The sequence below is a fragment of the Microtus pennsylvanicus genome, chromosome 10 (assembly GCF_037038515.1).
Source record: "Microtus pennsylvanicus isolate mMicPen1 chromosome 10, mMicPen1.hap1, whole genome shotgun sequence".
Lineage (NCBI taxonomy): Eukaryota > Metazoa > Chordata > Mammalia > Rodentia > Cricetidae > Microtus > Microtus pennsylvanicus.
Window position 1 is genome coordinate 57,136,019 of NC_134588.1, and position 20,448 is coordinate 57,156,466.

The 20,448-nt window shown below is 43.1% G+C and overlaps 1 protein-coding gene across 2 annotated transcripts; it reads left to right on the forward strand.

Moving 5' to 3' along the window:
* Positions 1 to 3,439: 3,439 nt before the first annotated feature.
* On the forward strand, positions 3,440 to 19,778 carry Slc19a2 (solute carrier family 19 member 2). Of its 2 annotated transcripts, none has more exons than XM_075988457.1 (6): positions 3,440 to 4,019; positions 11,484 to 12,086; positions 12,976 to 13,198; positions 14,176 to 14,368; positions 15,091 to 15,232; positions 17,783 to 19,778. In XM_075988457.1, exons 1-6 carry the CDS (start codon positions 3,816 to 3,818, stop codon positions 17,912 to 17,914), a joined length of 1,497 nt encoding a protein of 498 aa, XP_075844572.1. In that variant the 5' UTR covers positions 3,440 to 3,815; the 3' UTR covers positions 17,915 to 19,778. The 2 variants fall into 2 exon arrangements, with proteins under 2 accessions (XP_075844572.1, XP_075844573.1); XM_075988458.1 differs by having other exon boundaries at positions 11,484 to 11,972.
* The last annotated feature ends 670 nt before the right edge of the window (positions 19,779 to 20,448 follow it).

The following is a 20,448-nucleotide window of genomic DNA, read 5'->3' on the forward strand; positions in this document are numbered from 1 at the left end:
CAAAGACCTTGAATGGACATTTCTTCAGTGAAGATATACAGATAGCCAATAAATACATGAAAATACACTCAATATTATCAGTCTCTAGAGAGGTTAAAAATCAAAACCATGAGATATCACATCACACATAAATAGGTAGACTACCCCTTAGAAAGGAAAATACACATTGAAAAGGTATAGACAAATCAGATGCTTTGTATGCTGCTTATATAAAGTAAAATGATACAGTTTCTATGGAAAACAGTTTGGCCCTTCCTCAGTCAAAACAGAATTCCCAAGTGATGCAGCAATCCCTCCCCTTGGAAACACACATCCAAACACTTACACACAAATGTTTATAACTCACTACAGCCAAGCATATGAAAACAAACCAAATGCCCACCAAATGATGACTATCTAAACCAAATGTGGTTCACTGCTCAACTGTAAAACAGAACTTACGTTACAGTGTTAATGAAAGGTAAAGTCCTTCTGCTAAGTGAAGAAAGCCAGAAGTGAAAGCCCACACGTAGGAAAGTTTCAGAATAGATACGTTCTTAGAAGCAAAGGTACATTAACATTTTCACACACTGTGGGTAGGGAATGAGTGGAGGTTGGTAGCTTCTTAAGTGTGGGATTGCTTTCTGGAGTTGAGAACATCTCTTACACCTACAAAGGAGTGAGGGTTCCACAGTATTAAGATCATTGAGCTGTCTGTTTCCATATTGCTTATTTTGCATTATGTGACTATTACTTAAAATAATATATATCTATGACCATACTGTCCTTAGCATTTCCATTTTCATGCCATCTGAAAAGCTAAATGGGGTTGGAAGTAGTTAATACTTGAATGAGAATGTGTGTATGTGTGTGTGTGTGTGTGTGTGTGTGTGGGCGCGCGCGTATGCAGCTAAGCTCACAGGAGTTGTGCATAACTTAGGTAGGATCTCTGTTTGGGGTTCCACAGATCAAATCCCAGATGTCGACCAGACTCTTCTCTGGAGGCTCTGAGGAAGACTCCACTCTTTGAGGTGCTGCATGGTGGTGGTGGCAGTTTTTGAGACAGGGTCTCACTATGTATGCTGGCTGTCCTGGAACTCCCTATACTGCTCGTGTTAACCTTAAAATCCTCCCACTTCACTTTACCAAGTGCTGGGATTCCAGTGTGTGTCCTATTCTTGACCCTTCGAGAGCTTTAGAAGGATTCAGTGCTGTGTGACTGTAGAACTGAGGTCCCTGCTTCCTTGCTGTCAGCCAGCAGCCAGACTCCCTTGTCCCTGGCTACCCACATGCATTGGTTTATAGGCAGCAGCAAGTCAAACCCTTCTCACTCCTTCAGTAAATCTGACTTCCTTTTCTGCTACCATGGAAAGACAATTGTCTGCTTACAAAAGGCAACCTGTGTGTTCTGGGATAAAGTTCTGTACACTGTGGAGATGTGTCTCTGCCTAAGGCGCATTCTGATTGGTTTAATAAAGAGTTGAATGGTCAATAGCTAGACAGGAGAGAATAGGCAGGGCTTCTGGAGAGAGAGGAACTAGGGAAGAAGGCTGTGGGATTAAAGCAGGGAGATGAGGAGTCAGACAGAGTATGGAGGAGATGTAATGAGCCATGTAGCAAACAATAAATATGAACGGGTTAATTTAAGTTATAAGAGCTAGTTGAAAACAAGCCTAAGCAAAGGCCACGCTTTCAAAATGATTAAAAAGTCTCTGTGTCACTATTTGGGACAAACTATAGCTGTGATGAGAAACTGGTATTATTACAATTATTACAATACGAGAAAGACCTTGGTGGGTCACACGGCGAGGGATGAGCAGGCAGGAGACAAATAGGCCATGCGGAGAGAGCTTGAGTGTGGAGTTTTATTTAGGAAGAGAGTATTGAAGGAAAGAGGGAAGAGGGGAGAGAGATGGGGAGGGGAGGAGAGGAGAGAAGAAAAGAAGAGAGGGAAGTAGAAGCCTTGGAGGGAAGAGAGAGATAGAGAGTGGGCGGAGCTTCTCTTAAAGGGGCCTTTGCACCTGCATACAGTCCCATAGCAAAGGGTTGCCTGTGCCCAAGGGACAGGGCCAAGGTGTGCCTGGACACTAACAGGCATGGTGGGAATTTACGTGACTATATATTTAACAGACCTGAAGTTCTCATACTTTTTGGTCTCAGCCCTTGTTATTGAGAGCTTTTGATTTTGATAGTTTGGAACTACTTGATATTATCCAACTGTAGCAATTTTGAACATAACACATAAGCACGCATTCTTTGGGCCTACAAACTGATGATATCATCACACATATTATAGTCTCTGGAGTGTATATGAATGAAGTCTTCAGACCACCCCTTGAAAAGACTCCGTGAAAGATGTCGACACCTTGCATTTCTGCAGACTGATCCACTCACATACTTTGGTGTGCTTACTCACGCAGCTTGATCTGCTGTGAGATTAGGACAGAGTCAACCTGTGAATCGAGCAAAGAGTCATATAGAGGGGACGGAAGAAAGCGCTGGGAGTCCCATGCTGTTTCGCCCTTGAAAACAGACCGCTTTTATTGCCTCCTTGTTTTCCGTTTTAGTGGAAAAAAAATGTTCGTGATTGCTTTTTGTGATTCTGGATTCTCCATTTTCCTTTTAACTAGTATAAGAATTGAATCTGTAGGAGGAATTAAAGGATGAAAACTCAGATTGAGATTGCCCTCACTAACAGCAGCAGACTTTACCAGTTGAGAGGGGAATCTCAAGAAGGGAGGTCAGTGTAACCTGGAGTGCAGGAGAGCCTGGGTCAGGTTTTGTAGCCAAGAGTGAGGAAGAGGGGGAGTTCAGGGGAATTGAGTAGCCTATCTTGGTAAAATATTTTTTTTTGAAATGGTGAGGTGGGAGATTGGTTAAGAAACCTCCCGGTGGGGGGTGGGAACGAGCTGTTTTTACTTTTGCAACCTCGGGGAATTTCGTGAGCTGCACACTTTCTGGAACTTGGAGCCTATTTTAGGGCCTTGGCTTTTAGGGAGATTTCCTTTACATAAGATATACTGTAGTTAATTGTTCTTTGTATCCTGCGAACAAAAACGAAACAGCAAAAACATTTTGCTGGCTAGCTCGCTCATTCTTGTTTTCTTTCGATCTGTAATTAAAAAAAAAAAAGTTCAGCTCTTCGGCTCGAGTCTTTTTCTATGGCAGATGATTACAATGGTTAGAAAGAAGGAAGGAAAGAAGAAGGCTTCTGGGGGCGAGCGACGGCGTTTTCCCGTCTCAAGGTTAAAGGTGTGCAGGCCTGTGTCACTGTGTCTCCCAGGAGGAGGACCGACTAGACATCAGAAGGCAGGCGGATAAAACTAGGAAGGCTCACAGTCCGCACATCCGGGGATCCCGCTCCAGGAAGCGTTCCGGACGCGTGATCGGAAAACGCCAGGTGACCGAGCCGACTGGGGGGGTAGAGGGCAGGCACGTGGGATCCCGCCACAGTGTCCAGACACGATCCCCACCGGTCGGGCGTCCGAGAGACCCTCACGTCAGTGGAACGGCTTACCGCCCCGGCAGACGCTGACTACTGGGAAGCAGGGACGTGGGCTCTGATTGGCTGTAATAAGGGGTGCGGTTCCAGGGGGCGTGGCCCGTGTGCGCCCTGCGGCGGACTAGGCGGCCGGTGGGGCTCCGCGCTCGGCAGACCCAGGGAAGGGAAGGCGGCCGGCGGGAGGCGGCTGGAGCTCGCAGCAGCCTGACCCTGGCGCGGGGCGGTGTCGCGTGCCGTGACAGGTCCCCGCGCGGGGCCGCGGCCGGAGCGAGCTCCTGTTGGCCGAGAGGGAGGAGGAGGGGGCCGGCTCGGCGTCCAGCTCCTAGAACCCAGGATGGATGTGCCGGCCCGGGTGTCCCGACGAGCGGCGGCCGCGGCGGCTACCATGCTTCTGCGGACGGCCCGCGTTCCTCGCGAGTGCTGGTTCCTGCCGACCGCGCTACTCTGCGCTTATGGCTTCTTTGCAAACCTCCGGCCATCCGAGCCCTTTCTCACGCCCTACCTGCTGGGGCCGGACAAGAACCTGACTCAGAGAGAGGTAGGCGCGGCGCAGCGGACTGGCGGGAGGGAGGCCAGGCGGGAAACGTATTTGCGGAAGGCCTGCGCTGAGCTCAGTGCACACCACGCAGATAAGCTGATCTGTCTTCTGCTCACTTGGAAAAGCACTTAGTACTCTGCCTCGCCTTACTCTTGAGTTTCTAGCACTGATGTTCAGTGCGGGACTAAGCAAGAGAGGCTGCAACCCGCCTGCACGTTTGTCTCAGGTCATCTGTGAATAGTGCTGTATGGTGGCTCTGTCTGGATACGTCCTTCAGGAGCTGCTGGGTACAGGGGCCAGTGAATGGATAAAAAACAAAACAAGACAAAAACACAGTAAGCTCTACTTTGGATAGAATATACATACATAACACGTGTATTTTAGCGTGTATGTATACGTGTGTGCATACACATGTATATTTACATATACACAAGTGTATATATAGTATACATACACACGAGTGTATTACATATACATATATGTGTAGTACATGTATATATGTGTGTGTATATGCACTCGCATATATGTATGTATTGTAGCGCTGCTTTTGTAAAAAGGTTCCTGTTTTTACTCCTCTCCTTGCCTTTGTTTACCTTTGACAAGATAGATGTGCTCTATCCCGTGAGGACAGTCCAGGACAGTAGTACGCCATCTGAATTTATTTTGTTTTAATTAGGTGAGATTGTGTTCAAAGATATCCTGCCCCGGCATGAAAACAACTGGTGTCACATAAATGACACTTAGTTTTTCTTGTATTGCAATTTGTTGCTTCCCTACAAGTGGAGGTCCATGATCAAGAACTCCTGGGCATTCATTTCCTCAGGTTAAGGACTTGCGAGCATAGCGCGTCAGAATTGCATAGAGGACTTTAGAAATGTGCCTAATGTTGACTGAGAAGGAAAGGAAACCAGTTCGACCCCAGTACCCTTTCCTCGATTGCCAAAAAGGGTGAAAGCTGAGGACTGATGTCTTTTCCCCAGTGTCTGCTGAGTGAACACTGGACAATTGTCGCCTTTTTCCTGCCCCTCTTTCCTTCCTTACCACACTGCTTCCCTGCCGAGTCGCTGTAAAATATTACTCCCATTTAAACTTGCCCTGGCATTTGAGGAGCAACTAACTCAATAACTCAGCGTGGCAGGTCAGAGCAAGCGGTGGCACTACCAGAGTCATTTGGGACTAGCAGGTTATAACTGCTCCAGTTTGTCGCTGCGGTGTGCCTTTATTCAAGGTCACCTGAAAAAGAATTGAGAGTCAGTGCTGAGTCCCTGATTCTCTGACAGTTAGCGACATACAGCAGACTTCTGCCCAAATGTTAAATCGTGATTCCTCGTCTTAGGGTCCCTTCAGAGTCACTCACTCTCAGGGTATAGTTGGCACCAGTTAAAGGCATCAGTAAAAGGGAAAGACAAAGACTTCCGGTCAGAATGATTTTCCAAGAAAAAAGTTGCTACATAGTTATAAGAAAGTGGAGACCCAGAGCAACCATTGACCCGAGGCAGACAGGATTCTGCGTGTGAGCAGATACCTACTGCCATGTGGTCTGCCCAGTGTGCACACTTGCCTGACACAAGCCCATGAGGAGAAACACACTCTTGATTTTGATATTGAAAGCTGATCTGTTTTGTCACGGGCCCTGGACTGAGAGCTGCTATGTGCTGTCACGGTCACATGCTCTGTCTTAGCAGAGGCTTTATATGTGTGTAGGGGGGCACAGGAGCCTCTCACCGTGCTGGGCCCAGTAAATACTTGTCTAGTGTATACAACATCAGGATGCTGCTTCTCAGTGCACATTACTCGAGGCCAGGGGATTTGAAGAGAAATCTAGAGGGCTGGTGTGTGGGATCTCAGATTGATGGCTGATTCTGTTGGTTATGCCATTGTTCTTCTTCTTTCCCTATGGAAAATCCTACATTAAAAACAAAAATCTAGTAGCTAAAATAGAATCACCGTTGTCCTTGAATGAGCACTGCCGTCCAGCAATGTGTTTTATAATCAAAGTAAACCCCAGGTTATAGTGAGTAACATTTGTATTGAAATGTGTTTCCCCTTGAAGACTTCAGAAGTGCCAACCTGGATCATCGTAAATGGTGCTAAGATTACCTAAGACCCAAGGGCAGAATTTCCTCTCTTCATTTCCATGTTAAAAAAAAATTTAATATAATATTAGGAAAAGTATTACTTTTTATAAAGTTACCACTTTAAAAGTTGAGACAGGTTGCAATTGTACTACATCCCAATCATTGAAAAATCAGACATTAATGAGAGCTATGTATTTACTTACGGTGCTAGGAACAGAATCCAGGGCTCCTTCTGCAGCAGGTTCTAACCACTGAGCCGTCTCTCCAGTGCCACTGACCATTTTTTAGGAATGTTCTTAGTAGGTTGCCCAGAGTATCCTACACTTGTGATCCTCATGCCCCAGCCTATAGGTGGCCGGGATTACAAGCATTTACCACCATACCCAACAGAGCTCTTTGTCTCTAAAAGGTGACTTTACCTTTTCTCGGTAGCGCATGGTTTTGGTGTTTACTGCTTTTCTTGGACTTGTAAAACCGCTGCACACATTCTGCTTGATACTCTGAACCTGGACGATTCCTTTGTCCCTTTAGTACAGCCAGGTTTCATTTATTTGCCAATCCTAAATGTGGTGTATTCACCAATTCGTGTAAGGTCCAATACTCAAATGTATGATCTCTGTTTGGAATAATCTCTCTCTCTCTCTCTCTCTCTCTCTCTCTCTCTCTCTCTCTCTCTCTCTGTCTCTGTCTCTCTCTGTGTGTGTGTGTTGTGTCTTCCTTATCTTTCTGGGCCCGCCATGTTTGTTTTCAGTTTCCATTTTTAAATATATGTGCTGCATGCTTTTTATTTGGCTCAGAGCTCCTGAAACTAAAGGTTCATTTTTCTTTTTGTCGCTTCTACACATTTGAAGTAGTGTTATGTAAATCTGTGTTCATTAAGTAGGGCAGCAGGACTATTGGCACTGTTTTCTTAAGCCTAAATGTGACTTGGTTTAAAACTGAGCAGTTGGCTTCCTGTGGCATGTATCTCAGAAGAACGTGAAGACAAACAAATCTGCCCAAAGTTATGAACGACACTTTGAATAGAGCAGATTAGTTCGCTTTGATCACATGGCAGATTTCACCTGAGATAGGAAGTTAGTTATGGACAATTAATAAGGGTATGGAATTTTTTTGCTTATAAGAAGTTGCCCTTTAAGAGCCAAAATATCTATTAAAGGAATGTTTTCTGGTGTTAAGACTTCTCTACCAGAAATGTTTAAAAAGAATGTCCTTTGAGGCCCAGTGCTGGAGTATGTGGTCTTCATCTCCTGAGGAATCTCTGCCATGTACCTCCACAGAGACGGTAAGCTTCTGCAGGCATTACACGTAAACTTCGTGCAGTCTGAATCGATACCAGTTTTCTAATTGAAGAAAGGAGGTATTTTGGTGTGGTGGATTGGGGATGTCTGGTTCCGATCTTCTCTTTGCCAGTCCTGGCTGTGGTAACTTTGTATAACTCAACATTCTCTACCACCGAGTTTCCTTCTTATAAAATAGAAATGATAAAGCATTTACTTCTTAGGATTCTTTGGATTAACTAGAAATAATTAAGGTAGGGGCTGGAGAGATGGCTCAGAGGTTAAGATCACTGACTGCTTTTCCAGAGGTCCTGAGTTCAATTCCCAGTACCTATATGGTGGCTCACAACCATCTGTAGTGAGATCTGGGGTCCTCTTCTGGCTTGCAGGCATCCATGGAGGCAGAACGCTGTACATAATAAATAAATAAATAAATAAATAAATAAACCTTTAAAAGATTAAAAAAATAATTGAGGTAACATTCACATCATTGTGTATTGTATGTGGGATTCTCTCAGAGATGCGCTGCTGTGGCGCCAAGCAGTGGTTGCCTATTCTTTGACGATCCTTGTAGGAGAAAAACAGGTCTCTAAATTAGAGGGAGTTAAAGAGAACCCATCTGCTCTCCGTGTTCCACCCACCCCGTGCCTTACCATATTTAGCTGATATCCCAAGGCTGGTAGTATTACTTTCCCTCATCTTCAATTATCTAAATTGTGGGTCTGTGTTATGTGGCGTTAACTTCATAAGTGTTAATTATTTATTTTGAAACAAAGTCTTAGGCTGTTGCGAAACTGGCCTTGAACTAGTTAATGGTCCACCCCCCCTGCCTCAGTCTACAGGCGTGCACCACCACACCCTTTAAATTGATAAGGGACAGACTTACACAATGAAGCTTTGGCAATTAAGCATTTAAGGACAGCTAGTACTGAAAGTTACACGCTAACCATAAACGGTAATACTAGCGTGAACGGTTGAGCAAAACTTGGGAACAAAAGAAGGTGGGGTGCTGAAGGAAACAATAGAGAACATGTTAAAACTTTGTATTAGCATAGTAATGGTATATGTGCATGTATTAATTTCAACATATGCATATAGGTTACAGGGATCAGAACAGCTAGCATTCACCTCTCCACCATTTCCTTAAACTGTTCCCTTCGGCTTATACATAAACTATATAATTGGTTGTTGTTGACTACAGTCATTCCAAAGCATAGTGGAATGACTGTTTTAGCTGTACTCTGGCACCTATTCCTCTGCATACCCCATCTGTGTTTATAGTGGCTTGTTTTGACTTCCATGTATGAGAGTGAGCATACATTTGTCATTCTGTCTCTGGATGATTTAACCTAAATACATTTTCTGGTTCCACCCATGTTGCTGCAAGAGACAGGGTTGCACTCTTCTGTGTGCAGTAATAGCTCCTTTTGTATCTAGAGCACAGTTTCAACCAAGAATCCTTTTGTTGTTGTTTGTTTGTTTGTTTGTTTCAAGACAGAGTTTCTTTGTGTAGTGTTGGAGCCTGTTTTGAAACTCGCTCTGTAGACCAGGCTGACCTCGAACTCATAAATCTGCCTGCCTCTGCCTCCTGTGTGCTGGGATTAAAGGCATGCACCACCACCGCCTGGCTGCGAAAAATACTTTTTAAGGAGAGGATTGTAGGCCAATAGCTTTGCCGTAGGGACCTGTGAAGGCATAGAAACATGCCGAGACACACACAGGACAGTCAAACTTCAGATGTGAGGGAGAGTAGTATCTGGAAGTAGTTTACAGGGGTAAAGGGGAGCTGGGAATTGCAGAACATGGCTTTCTCTCAAGGTTTCTTTGCTAAGGGACACGGAGACACTTTGTTTCTCATTCGTTAGAATTTGCGCACTTTGACAAAGAATCCCTTCTACAGTCCTTGATTAAGACTGTGCAGATTTCGAGGCCACTCTGGTCTGCATAGCAAGTTCCAGATCAGTCATGACAACTGAATAGCCGGGACTCCACACCAAAAACCCAGAGCAACAACAGTAAAACAGAAACACCCAAAACTGACTGACATCTCCCTTTAGGACATTGCTAGGTGGTGAGCTCCTTGCGGAAGGACATTGTCAGCGATGATTGGTACCTGGAGAATGAGGTTCACAGTGTGACTGGTTCTAGTTCATACAGTCCAGTGGCCTATTTTCAATTCAGTCTTCTAGTTTTCAGACCTGTGAAAAAGCAGAGTAAATAATTGATTATGCACGGAACCCTTCATTTAATCCTTGCAACAAAGAGTCCAGTAGTGCAGGTTTTATCCTCTCGTGCTGCTGCTGAAGATGGGTTCTCAGGGGATCTGAGAAACTTACCTGTCCACAACCCCCTATTTACAGTTATCAAGCTTACCTTTTTCAGCCTTATGATCCTATTCAAATAGTACTCGTTCAGTGTGTCATATTCTGGGGTTGATTTTGACCTTTTCCTGAGCTAGCAATGACATTTTGTTGTAATGCCAGGCAGTAGCAGTGAGTCACAGTTCCCTTTCAGCCTTCCCTTCTTGAAGGAGAAAAACAATAGGATGCACGGCGCTGTGTTGCCAAATGATGCAGTTCTGCAGGGTGCGCATTGAATCCGTTTTTTAATTTGTATGCAGTGTGTGTTTATGTGTCAGGAAAGGGGATGGCACATTTAGCCTGAGGTAAAATAGGTTGCCCTCCTCAGTCACTCTCCTTTAGTTTTTTTTTGTTTGTTTGTTTGTTTTTTTTTTTTTTTTGAGACAGAATCTCTCACTGAACCTGCAGCTCACCAATGTGGCTAGGTTAGCTAACTGGTCAGCAAGCCCAATGGAAGCTCCTGTCTCTCTCTCACCAGAGCTAAGCTTACAAACATGTGCCCCTGTACCAGCTTTTTTTTGGAGGGGGGTATTGGGGATCTCCATGCTTGCATGACAAGCACTTTACCAACTGAACCGTCTCCCCAACCCAAATACGTTTTTTTGATTTATGTTCAGCTGATAGCAAGTTTATTGGCATTTACCCATTCTGAGTTGAACAGCTCTTAGTTACATGACAACTAATGGAACTGAAATTCCAGACATAGACTTTCTCATTTAAAACACACTCAAAAGATTATTTTTATAGAATACCAATTCAAAATTGTGCATAAAAAAGAAAATAGCAGTAAGTTCCAGTTAACATTATGTCATATAAATCAAAATAGCTAAAGGGAGGATTCTGTGTTCCTGTTATAAAGAAATGATTAAATGTTTGAGATAATAAATCACCTAAATACCCCGAGTTGGGTATTGCAGAGTGTATACATGCACCAAGATACACTGTGTCTCATAAATATGTACAACTATATAAATTATTTTTTTTTCATTTAGGAAAAGAAAAATAAAACACCCCAAACTTGCATTTTATTTAAGGATGCGAGCGAGTAAGAAGGACACATGCTACCTGTACATCCACCACCAACGGGGAGTTTCTCCATCAAGACGTAGCACAGATGTACAGTTTTCTTCTGTTCCCCAAAGAGCAAACTTAAAATCAGAGAAGCCTTACTTACTACACACTGATACTAGAGGGGCGGCCCATAATATATGGCTCACGCTTCAGTGGGTGGCCCCATGCACATCCCTATGTCTATATGAGCAGTACTGGTGGATCTCTGGGTTAGGGAAGAAGAGAACGTAATAACGAAGTTGGTGGGGGTAGTCTCAGAGGAGTTGGAGGGGAGGAGTAAGAGTTTGTAGCATGCTGGCCGCTAAGTTGTTTGGATGAATGCTGGCTCCACATCTCAGAATGCTTACAGGAGCTGGGCGTGAGTGAGATGGACGATGTCCGTCATCTCAGCACTTGGGAGGCAGAAACAGGAGGACCTAACGCGCCGGACTAGTTTGATCTACATAGTGCATTTGAGTCTAGCCTGGGCTACCTAGTAAGACTCTTGATGGAAAGGACTTTATGATGCAACAGAGTGGGGATAGGAAAGGAGATTCCAGATAGTTACCTGGACCTTCTGCAGCTCGCCTTTCTTTGATTGCTAAGGGAAAGTTGGTAGGCTGATCCGTAAGAGTGAACTTTGATGGCTTGCTGGCTCTTTTGATCACGGCTAAGCTTTAATTCTTTCCTCCCCAGGTCTTCAATGAGATTTACCCGGTCTGGACGTACTCCTACCTGGTGCTGCTATTCCCGGTGTTCCTCGCCACCGACTACCTCCGTTACAAGCCTGTCATTCTGCTTCAGGGATTCAGCCTTATCGTTACCTGGTTCATGCTGCTCTATGCCCAAGGACTGCTGGCCATTCAGTTCTTGGAATTCTTCTATGGCATCGCCACAGCCGCTGAAATCGCCTATTACTCCTACATCTACAGTGTGGTCGACCTGGGCATGTACCAGAAGGTCACGAGTTACTGTCGCAGTGCCACCTTGGTGGGCTTCACGGTGGGCTCCGTCCTAGGGCAGATCCTTGTCTCCGTGGCAGGCTGGTTACTGTTCAGCTTGAACGTCATCTCCCTCACCTGCGTTTCGGTCGCTTTTGCCGTGGCCTGGTTTCTGCCCATGCCACAGAAGAGCCTCTTCTTCCACCACATTCCTGCCTCCTGTCACCGAGTGAATGGCATCAAGGTACAAAATGGTGGCATCGTTGCAGATGCCCCAGCATCTAACCACCTTCCTGGATGGGAGGACATTGAGTCAAAAATGCCTCTAAATGTAGATGAACCTCCTGTGGAGGAACCGGTGAGTTTAGCCGTAAGTTTGCAGTTGCTGTTCTGGGCATTGGCTAATGGCAGTGAAACAGACAAGCAAGCCCGTTTGATTGGTTTGTTCATTCAGTAAGATGCAGCTGATTTGTGTAAGGGATAGCCAATTTATCCTCCCTAGAGTGCCTGATCCTCAAAGTCAGACTGACCTAGCATTATGTATCCTGGCAGAGATGTCTTGGGGCAGTGTCTCCAGTTTTGTATCCCTACTGCTTGGTGCATATAAAGAAAGCACACAGAAAATGTATGTTTAATGAGTATGTGAAATGATTCAGTTGGCGATTTGTATCTACTTGTAGCTTCTGAATTGAAGCTCAAAGTATTTAAAGATACAAAATTTGTTTTGTTTTCTAAGCTAGAAGGGATATATGTTGTTTATTTTTTTCAGATACTGCTTTGTTGTTTCGTCATTCAAAGGGCAGCAAATGAAATTATAGAAAGAAAATAACAAAAATTCCAGACATGATTATGAAGCTCTTTCTTAGAAGAGATGTCCAACACTTAATGCACCTCACCCATTCTTTGTAACCAAAAAGATGAATTAACTCCCGAGTTTATATTTTTAATATGAAAGGTGTGTGTGTGTGTGTGTGTGTGTGTGTGTGTTACAGTGGAAACTTTGCATAGTTAATATTTGCCTAAGGTCATGTAATTGCAAACAGTGAAGTCAGGATTGAAACTTCTGGTAGCTTCAGAGCTCGAGTTCTTGATAGCACATTCTGCTGTTCTTTTCAAATACATACATTTTACTTGAGTGGAATAAGCAGTTGGCTTTTACAAAGGAAAAAAAAAATCTCGCGAGCTTGCATAGCTGTCCGCACAATTGCCACCATGGCGATTGAACTCTGCTTCCCTTTGCTGTGTAGGAGCCCAAGGCAGACCGGCTACGCGTGTTGAAGGTCCTGTGGAATGACTTCTTGATCTGTTACTCTTCCCGCCCCCTGCTCTGCTGGTCGGTGTGGTGGGCCCTCTCCACCTGCGGCTATTTTCAAGTGGTGAACTACGCCCAGGGACTGTGGGAGGAGGTGATGCCATCTCAGAGTGCGGTTATCTACAATGGCGGTGTGGAGGCTGTTTCAACCCTGCTGGGTAAGCCGTGAGGGAGCGTGGGCAGAGGTGGTTAATCCAGTCGTGATCAGGTCTACTCACTCCTCCCAAACTTGGATGTAATCATGCGGTAGAGGGTGGTGGCTGACAGACACATTGGGGAAAATGGAATATACTAATTTTCAAGACAGTTTTCTTTGTTTAGCCATGTTCCACTTACCTGTGTTTACTGAGATTTTTGAGTAGCAGTGTACTGTAGTTGGAGAGTAGCTAATACCTGCAGAGTGTTCGTGTGTACTGAACACTGTTCTGTAGACAGCATGTCTATTTATGGTATTCCAAAACTCCTGAGATGGTTGCAGTTACTGTTGTCATTTTAATTAGAAATTTTGGTCATTTTAATAATTTGTCTAAGACCAAATAAATGGCAGATAGTGAAGTAAAGATTGGAACTTGAGCATGTTTAGGGCCTGTATCCTTGGTAACACATTCTGTTGTCCCCTTCTCATTTGTTGCCCTAATTCATAAGGTTGTTGGGAGAGTCTGCATAACAGTCATAAGCACCTACTAATTATGGCTGGCCCCCAGAAGGCCCTTGTGTACTTTTTGTAGCTTTCATCATCATTATCATCATTCACTAAAGGGAGGGGAAGCAGTTTTGCATATCCTAGGTTGCCTCTCCGTCTAAAGGACCAAGACTCTCCCAGCTAGACCAGATGCAGTGATTTTCTATGACTCTAAATTGTGTATCAAGCCAAGCAGTTATTTTCTTAGCAACATCCCTGGGTCTGTGTCCTTTTCCATCTAATTGCAACGTACCCTAATTCAGTATCATCTCAGGGGTACCAGGCTAGTCCACCAAGTTCAAAATTCTCTGCTTGAGGTTCAAGGAAATCCATATTCTTGAGCTAACTAATTTATAACTAAAATTTTTAAGATAAAGTAATATAACTGAGTTTTAATGTGTTGAACTGGAGTTTCTTTAGTCATAACTAGATTATTTTTTGCTTGTTTTGTAGGTGCTAGTGCTGTGTTTGCAGTGGGCTATATAAAAATATCTTGGTCAACTTGGGGAGAAATTATGTTATTCCTGTGTTCTCTTCTGATCGCTGCTGCAGTATATACCATGGACACAGTGAGGAACATTTGGGTGTGCTATGCATCCTATGTTATCTTCAGAATCATCTACATGGTACTCATCACCATAGCAACGTATGTATTTTAACTCAGAGACGTATTAGGAAAAGTTATGGCAACATAAACTTGGATTTCTTTATAACCCCTCCAAATTAAAATTTCTGTTTAAAAGAGGCAAATGGGAGGAAGCACTATATTATAGTTACTGTACATTTTCTCCACAGGAAGTGTTTAGGCAAGATTTGCTTGTTCTCTTGTATTTTTATCTTACTGTTTTCATAAGACTTATATCATATAGTAATAGCAATTTCCCATTGTGGGAAAGGTAATTAGCAGCAGAAAGAATGGGCTGTGTTGACAGAGGTTTTGGTCCCGCCTGGTCCCGCAGCTGTTCAGTCCCCAAAAAACACACAGAGGCTTACATTAATTATAAACTGTTTGGCCTTAGTCCAGGCTTCTTATTAACTCTTATATCTTACATTAGCCCATAATTCTTGTCTGTATTAACCATGTGGCTTGGTACCTTTTATCAGCGAGGCATTCTCATCTTGCTTCCTCTGTGTCTGGGTGATGACTGAGACTGAGCCTTTCCTCTTCCCAGCATTCTCCTGTTCTGGTTGTCCCTGCCTGGCTACTGGCCAATCAGCATTTTATTAAACTAATACAAGTGCTAAATCTTTACAGGGTATAAAACCACTCTCCCACAGTAGGGCTGTGTTCGCATTTAAAGTAAAGATGTGTAACAATTTAGGAAGAGGTAATTGTACTCTAGTCATTTTGGTTTTCTCTTTAAAAAGTTTTCAGATTGCTGCAAACCTGAGCATGGAGCGTTATGCCCTTGTGTTTGGTGTAAACACCTTCATTGCCCTGGCATTGCAGACCCTGCTCACTCTAATCGTGGTAGATGCCAAGGGCCTTGGCTTGGGAATCACCACACAGGTAAGGGCTCTTCATTGACACTGAAAACAGTCTGAAATGAAAAGGGTGGGACACGTCTTATGAAAACAAATCCTGACACTCTGAGCAGATCCAAAGCAAGTGCTCCCTCCTCCCTTCAGCTGCTGTTCTTCTCTTCTGTGGGGGATGTGGAGATCATTACTTTTTGATGAGGGCCTAGAGCAATGGTTCTCAACATGTGGATTGTGACCCTTTTGAGGCAAATGGCCTTTTCACAGGGGTCAAATATCAGATATCATACTTATCAGATATTTACATTATGATTCATAACAGTAGCAAAATTACAGTTATGAAATAACAATGAAAATAGTTTTATGGTTGGAGGTCATCACACCATGGGGAACTGTATTAAAGGGTCACAGCATTAGGAAGGTTGAGAACCACTGACCTAGAGCAATTTACTAGCCATAAGGGACTGTTTCGGCTGAGAAACAAAACTGATCCCTTCCAGGCCTAGCCTTTTAACCTCCTCATCCATTTTCCATTCTTTTCGGTATTTTCCTCTTCCTTTCCTGGTAAGGGAAGTCAGTGCCTTGAGCATGCTGGCAGATGCTCTTTTGCTGAGTTAGAGCACCGACTTACTTCTTTGTTCTCGGTATGGGTGTTTTGCCTGTGTGTGTGTCTATACACCACATGCATGCTTAGTGCCTTGAAGCCAGAAGAGGATGTTTTTGTCCCTAGAGCTAGTTACAGATGTTTGTGATCTACCTTGTGGATGCTAGGGGTTGAACCCAGGTTCTCTCAAAGAGCAGCCAGTATTCTTAACTGTTGAGCAATCTATATAACTGTATGAGATGTCCTGCTTCATGGTACCTCAGAGCCCGTCCTCCTTTGTATAAAGCACCCTTCACCCATATACCAAGTTACTGACTTGCTGTTTGTTGATAAGTATTACGATTCTCAGCATGTGACCTATTGAGAAAACCTTTATGCAAACACTCAAAAGAATGGCAGCTTTCATGCCTTCTGGAATCGTAAATGGCCTTATGTATTATAACTTTATAGTGTTTGTGGGTGTACTCTGTAAAGTAAGTGACTGAATCAGGAAGTGCCTGTCTCCACATACAGCCAAGTGATTCCTTTTTCATGAATTTCCATTATTACTCAGTACTTCACACTTAACACCTGAACTTACCTTAGATAGCAAGACTTAATGTGTTAGCGTTAATGAGTTTTGTTTTCATTAAGCAATCTACAAGAGAAATAAACCTAGCAAGTACTTGTACTGAGTGCTTCTCTCTCCATTCTGTTATAGACTAGAGAGTCGTCAGTGTTCGGTGTCAAGTATGGGTCTGGGAGGTATTAGGGGGTTTATCTAAGATCACACAGTCAAGAACAGTGTGGTAGAGAGGATTCAAGTCAGCATTTTAGCCCAAAAGCTCTTCTTTGGTAGAGAACAGAGATTCATCCTGTCCACTTTGTGAGGAAGACTGCCAGACCATTCCAGTTGAAGAAATATGAGTGACACTGGAGTGGAAATTTAAGATCACATTTTCAGATAAACGGCTTACCTAAGTGTGGGAGAATAGCGTTCTGTGGGCTGAGCTCAAACTGGCTGCCCTGGGTCATTAACACTTTCCTATCAAAATATAGTCACGTTTTAAGGAGTCTAGCTTAGACTTAGGGCCACACTGTTGTACCTGAGCCTGTTTGTAGGTATTTAATAAGTTGTTTTAAGAATAAAAAAAAATGAAGTTGTTCACACACACACACACACACACACACACACACACACACTGGTCAAGAAAGTCTTTTAAAAAGAATTCTATAGTGAAATACTCTTGGCCTTCTAGTGCCCTCTCCTGGTGGGGGATAAAGCTCTCGATCTCTTAGGCATACCCACCCATCATTTTGAGGATACAGCCCTTGATTCACTTAGAACAGTAACAGAACTAACACCAACAAAAGCAGTGTCTGTGTCATTAGCACTGTGCTAGTAAACCTTTATGTACATGACCTTGTCTGCTTCTTCTAATAAGCCCTGTAAAATAGGAATTGTTTAAATTCCACTCTGTAAATTAGTCCAAGGCTCTGAGATTTTTTTCTTTTTTTTTAAACCGTGTATGTGTGTGTATATGTGTGTGTAAGCATGCACACCTGTGTGCCTGTGTGAGTGTATATGCACACGTGTGAGAAGAGAGTGTTGGATCCTTTGGAGCTAGAGTTTCAGGCTTATGTGAGCCAACCGGCATGGGTGCTGAGATCCAAACTCTATTTCTCATGTTTGAGCAGCAAGAGCTATGAATTGCTGAAGCATCTCTCTAGCCCCAAGATTCAATTCCTTCATGTAGGTTACATCTAGGAAGAGACGCAAAGCCAGGATCCACACTCAGGCAGCTGATGGGCTTCAGTATCCCACTGGCCTGCTTTTGTGTCTTCAGTATCTGGCACATGTAAGCAGGCACCATTTCTGCAGTCTGACTGGGAAACTCCAGACACACCTCTGACTCTGTAGAGTATGTTTACATGTATGTTGTGAAGCACTCGTCTCTAACTGGTAATTTTATGAATGACTGCTTTCCTCTCTTGTAGTTCCTGATTTACGCCACGTACTTTGCGGCCATCTCTGTATTTTTCCTGGCTAGTGGTGCATTCAATGTTATAAAGAAATGCAGGAAGCAGGAAGAGCCCAGCTCCAGCCCTCCTCAAGCAGCTACTCCCTAACCTGCTCTGAAGTCAGGCTGCTTCAAGTGAGGACTCTGCACAGCAACAGCCTGGATGGATTCAAATACTGTGTTCAGAAAAATATTTATTAGTGTGTATTTCATGGCTTCAAAGCAGCTACTCCATTAATACCGTGTCTTCCGGGAGTTAATATAATACTACTGAGAGAAACCAGAACTGAAGCTTTCTTCGTGGATTATTTATGAGCGTTAATTTAAGAATGACTTTTTCTAATTAGACAAAAAAAAAAGAAAGAAGAATAAGAATGAGAATTTGATTTTGGAAATCAAGTAATCAAGAGTAATCAAGTGGCATATCTGTTGTTTCCTTGATCAGTGTGTGAGCGTGAGATTTAATAGTCACATGGCGGGATCAGGACTTCTGTGACCACAGGGTGTCCTACGTCATGATGGAAATGCAGCTGTGACCACTTGCCTCTATCCACGTCAATTTAACTTCAGTGTTACCCGTGGCCCGTGTGTCTGCAGATGGGAACTGCTCCTCGCTGGCAATGTTTGCTCTGGTTTAGTGTTCTGTCCTCGAAGGAGTGTCATTTCTAATTTTATTTTTTAAATTCATTGTATGAATGTTTTTGGTTCCCATTCTGACCATTGTATATTTTGGGAAACTTTCTTTAGAAGTACATTTTTTGCATTGTTCATATGCTTCCCAGAGAAGCTCATTTCATTAGAAAAGGCAAATTTTAAAGCCTGCTGCTAATCTAAATGGGGAGAGCTAATCACAAACTCATGGTAGGTGTACTTGTCTTTAATACTTTAGTATGAAGGACTCTTAATTCCAAGTAAAAAAATCATTTTCAGGTTAGAGATAGAGGCAGCCTATTTTATATTTGCATACCCTTTTATTTCCAAAATAAAAATAACTCTTTTCCTTTGAAACAACTTCATTCCCATATGCCTTTTATGTTATCTTGGCGTTCTTATCCAAGATAAAGACATCAGTAGGAACTAGATTGTTCTAAGGCCTTTTTCATAAACTGAGCCTCTTTTTAATTGTTTTACTGTAGCTGGAACTAAGATAGATTTGATGCTTGCATTCTGGACCTTAAGCCTGCCTTTATTCCTAAGGTTAGATCATCTTGAGAGATACTTCAATTAAAATTTGTTCCATTTCCTCATTACTTGAAAGTATACGCTAAATATTTGTGAGAACTGAGAACTATTTCAAAGCCAACTTCGTTGCCTTATTGTGCAAAGAGTCTATGTAGGTGCTTTTAACTAGAGTGTTGACTTTCTAAGAACAGAATAGCTAAACAGTGTTATTAATATTGAAACTGCTAAATTGGGCCTGGGATAATATCCAGTAGTAGAGAGCTTGACCGTGTGTGGAAGCATCAGCACTGAGAAGACAATACTGTAAAACTGACATAGAAGAAATGAGAGTAATAATAGGTCATTTCTGCGCACCTTCTCTTACAGCTAGGGAAGGAAAAAAACACTGAGAAGGAGAGGGAGAATCTCCGATTTTACATTTTGGTCACCCTCCTCACCCCCCCCCCCTTTTTTAGGAAGTTGATTGCCCAGAAACAAGGTTTGCATTTAAGAAATTTTATTCTTTGCTTCTTAAATATCATTGGTACAATCAAATTGCTCACATTACCAAAGCATTATTTTCTTGGAATTTAATCCACAATTTGTGGCACCCAACGTGATCCTTCTTACCTGTCTAAATCAAGAATATGTTCGCATCTTGCTATGTGGCCGTATTTGCAGAATGCTGACCCGGATATGCTAGTTGTACTGTATGCACTTTTACGAAGACGTGAAAATAATTTGTTGTACTTTTTATTCAATTATGTATAGACTACAAAACTATTTTTATTAAATAAATATTTTACAGTATATTTTCCCTTTTTACTCAATATTATTTTGAGTTCATCTTCAAAAGGAGCTTTCCTAGGACAACATACTTTTAAAGCTGTAGCATCTCACCTTCCCAGGTAACCCGCCATCATTGCCTTAACTCTGCCATGCTGTGTGGTCCTTCTCCCTCTGCCCCGTGCTTCTGCTGCAGCACTCGACGCTGGCACTGACTGCAACCCTGGGTTCTCTGCATCCCTCATCTCCCCTTTAAGCATTCTTCTTTTTGGAAGCTGAAACAAATAGTCTCTAGTCCCTTTGCTACATTACATTAAGGAAATTACATTATGTTACATTAAGGAAATTAAAACCAGGGCTGGAAATCTCGTTTTGAAACTCCAAAGCCTCTTTGTTCCACCCCAGACTATTCTGATACCCAGAGAAGTACCTTCATGGCATCAACCGCAAATCATTTCTCATTGGATACTAAAGACCAAATCAGTCTCATCAACACGCCAGTCTCATCACACAGCACCCACATGAATAGTTTCCTTCTGCAGCCTACTTAGTGAGGCCTTTCATTATCACTAAAGGACAGGGCATCTTTCATGCAAATATTTCAGATATGGTTTTCTGCCCCATAGTTTCTTCCCATGTATCTTAGCTGGCTTTTATGTTTATAAGTCTTTGTGTATTATTTTTGTCATTTATTGC

What these genes read in the sequence shown, in the direction of transcription:
- Slc19a2 (XM_075988457.1), top strand. Translation starts at nt 3,816, where the DNA reads ATGGATGTGCCGGCCCGGGTGTCCCGACGAGCGGCGGCCGCGGCGGCT. An exon ending in AGAACCTGACTCAGAGAGAG is followed by an intron (nt 4,020 to 11,483) that starts GTAGGCGCGGCG and finishes TTTCCTCCCCAG; the next exon opens with GTCTTCAATGAGATTTACCC. An exon ending in AACCTCCTGTGGAGGAACCG is followed by an intron (nt 12,087 to 12,975) that starts GTGAGTTTAGCC and finishes TTTGCTGTGTAG; the next exon opens with GAGCCCAAGGCAGACCGGCT.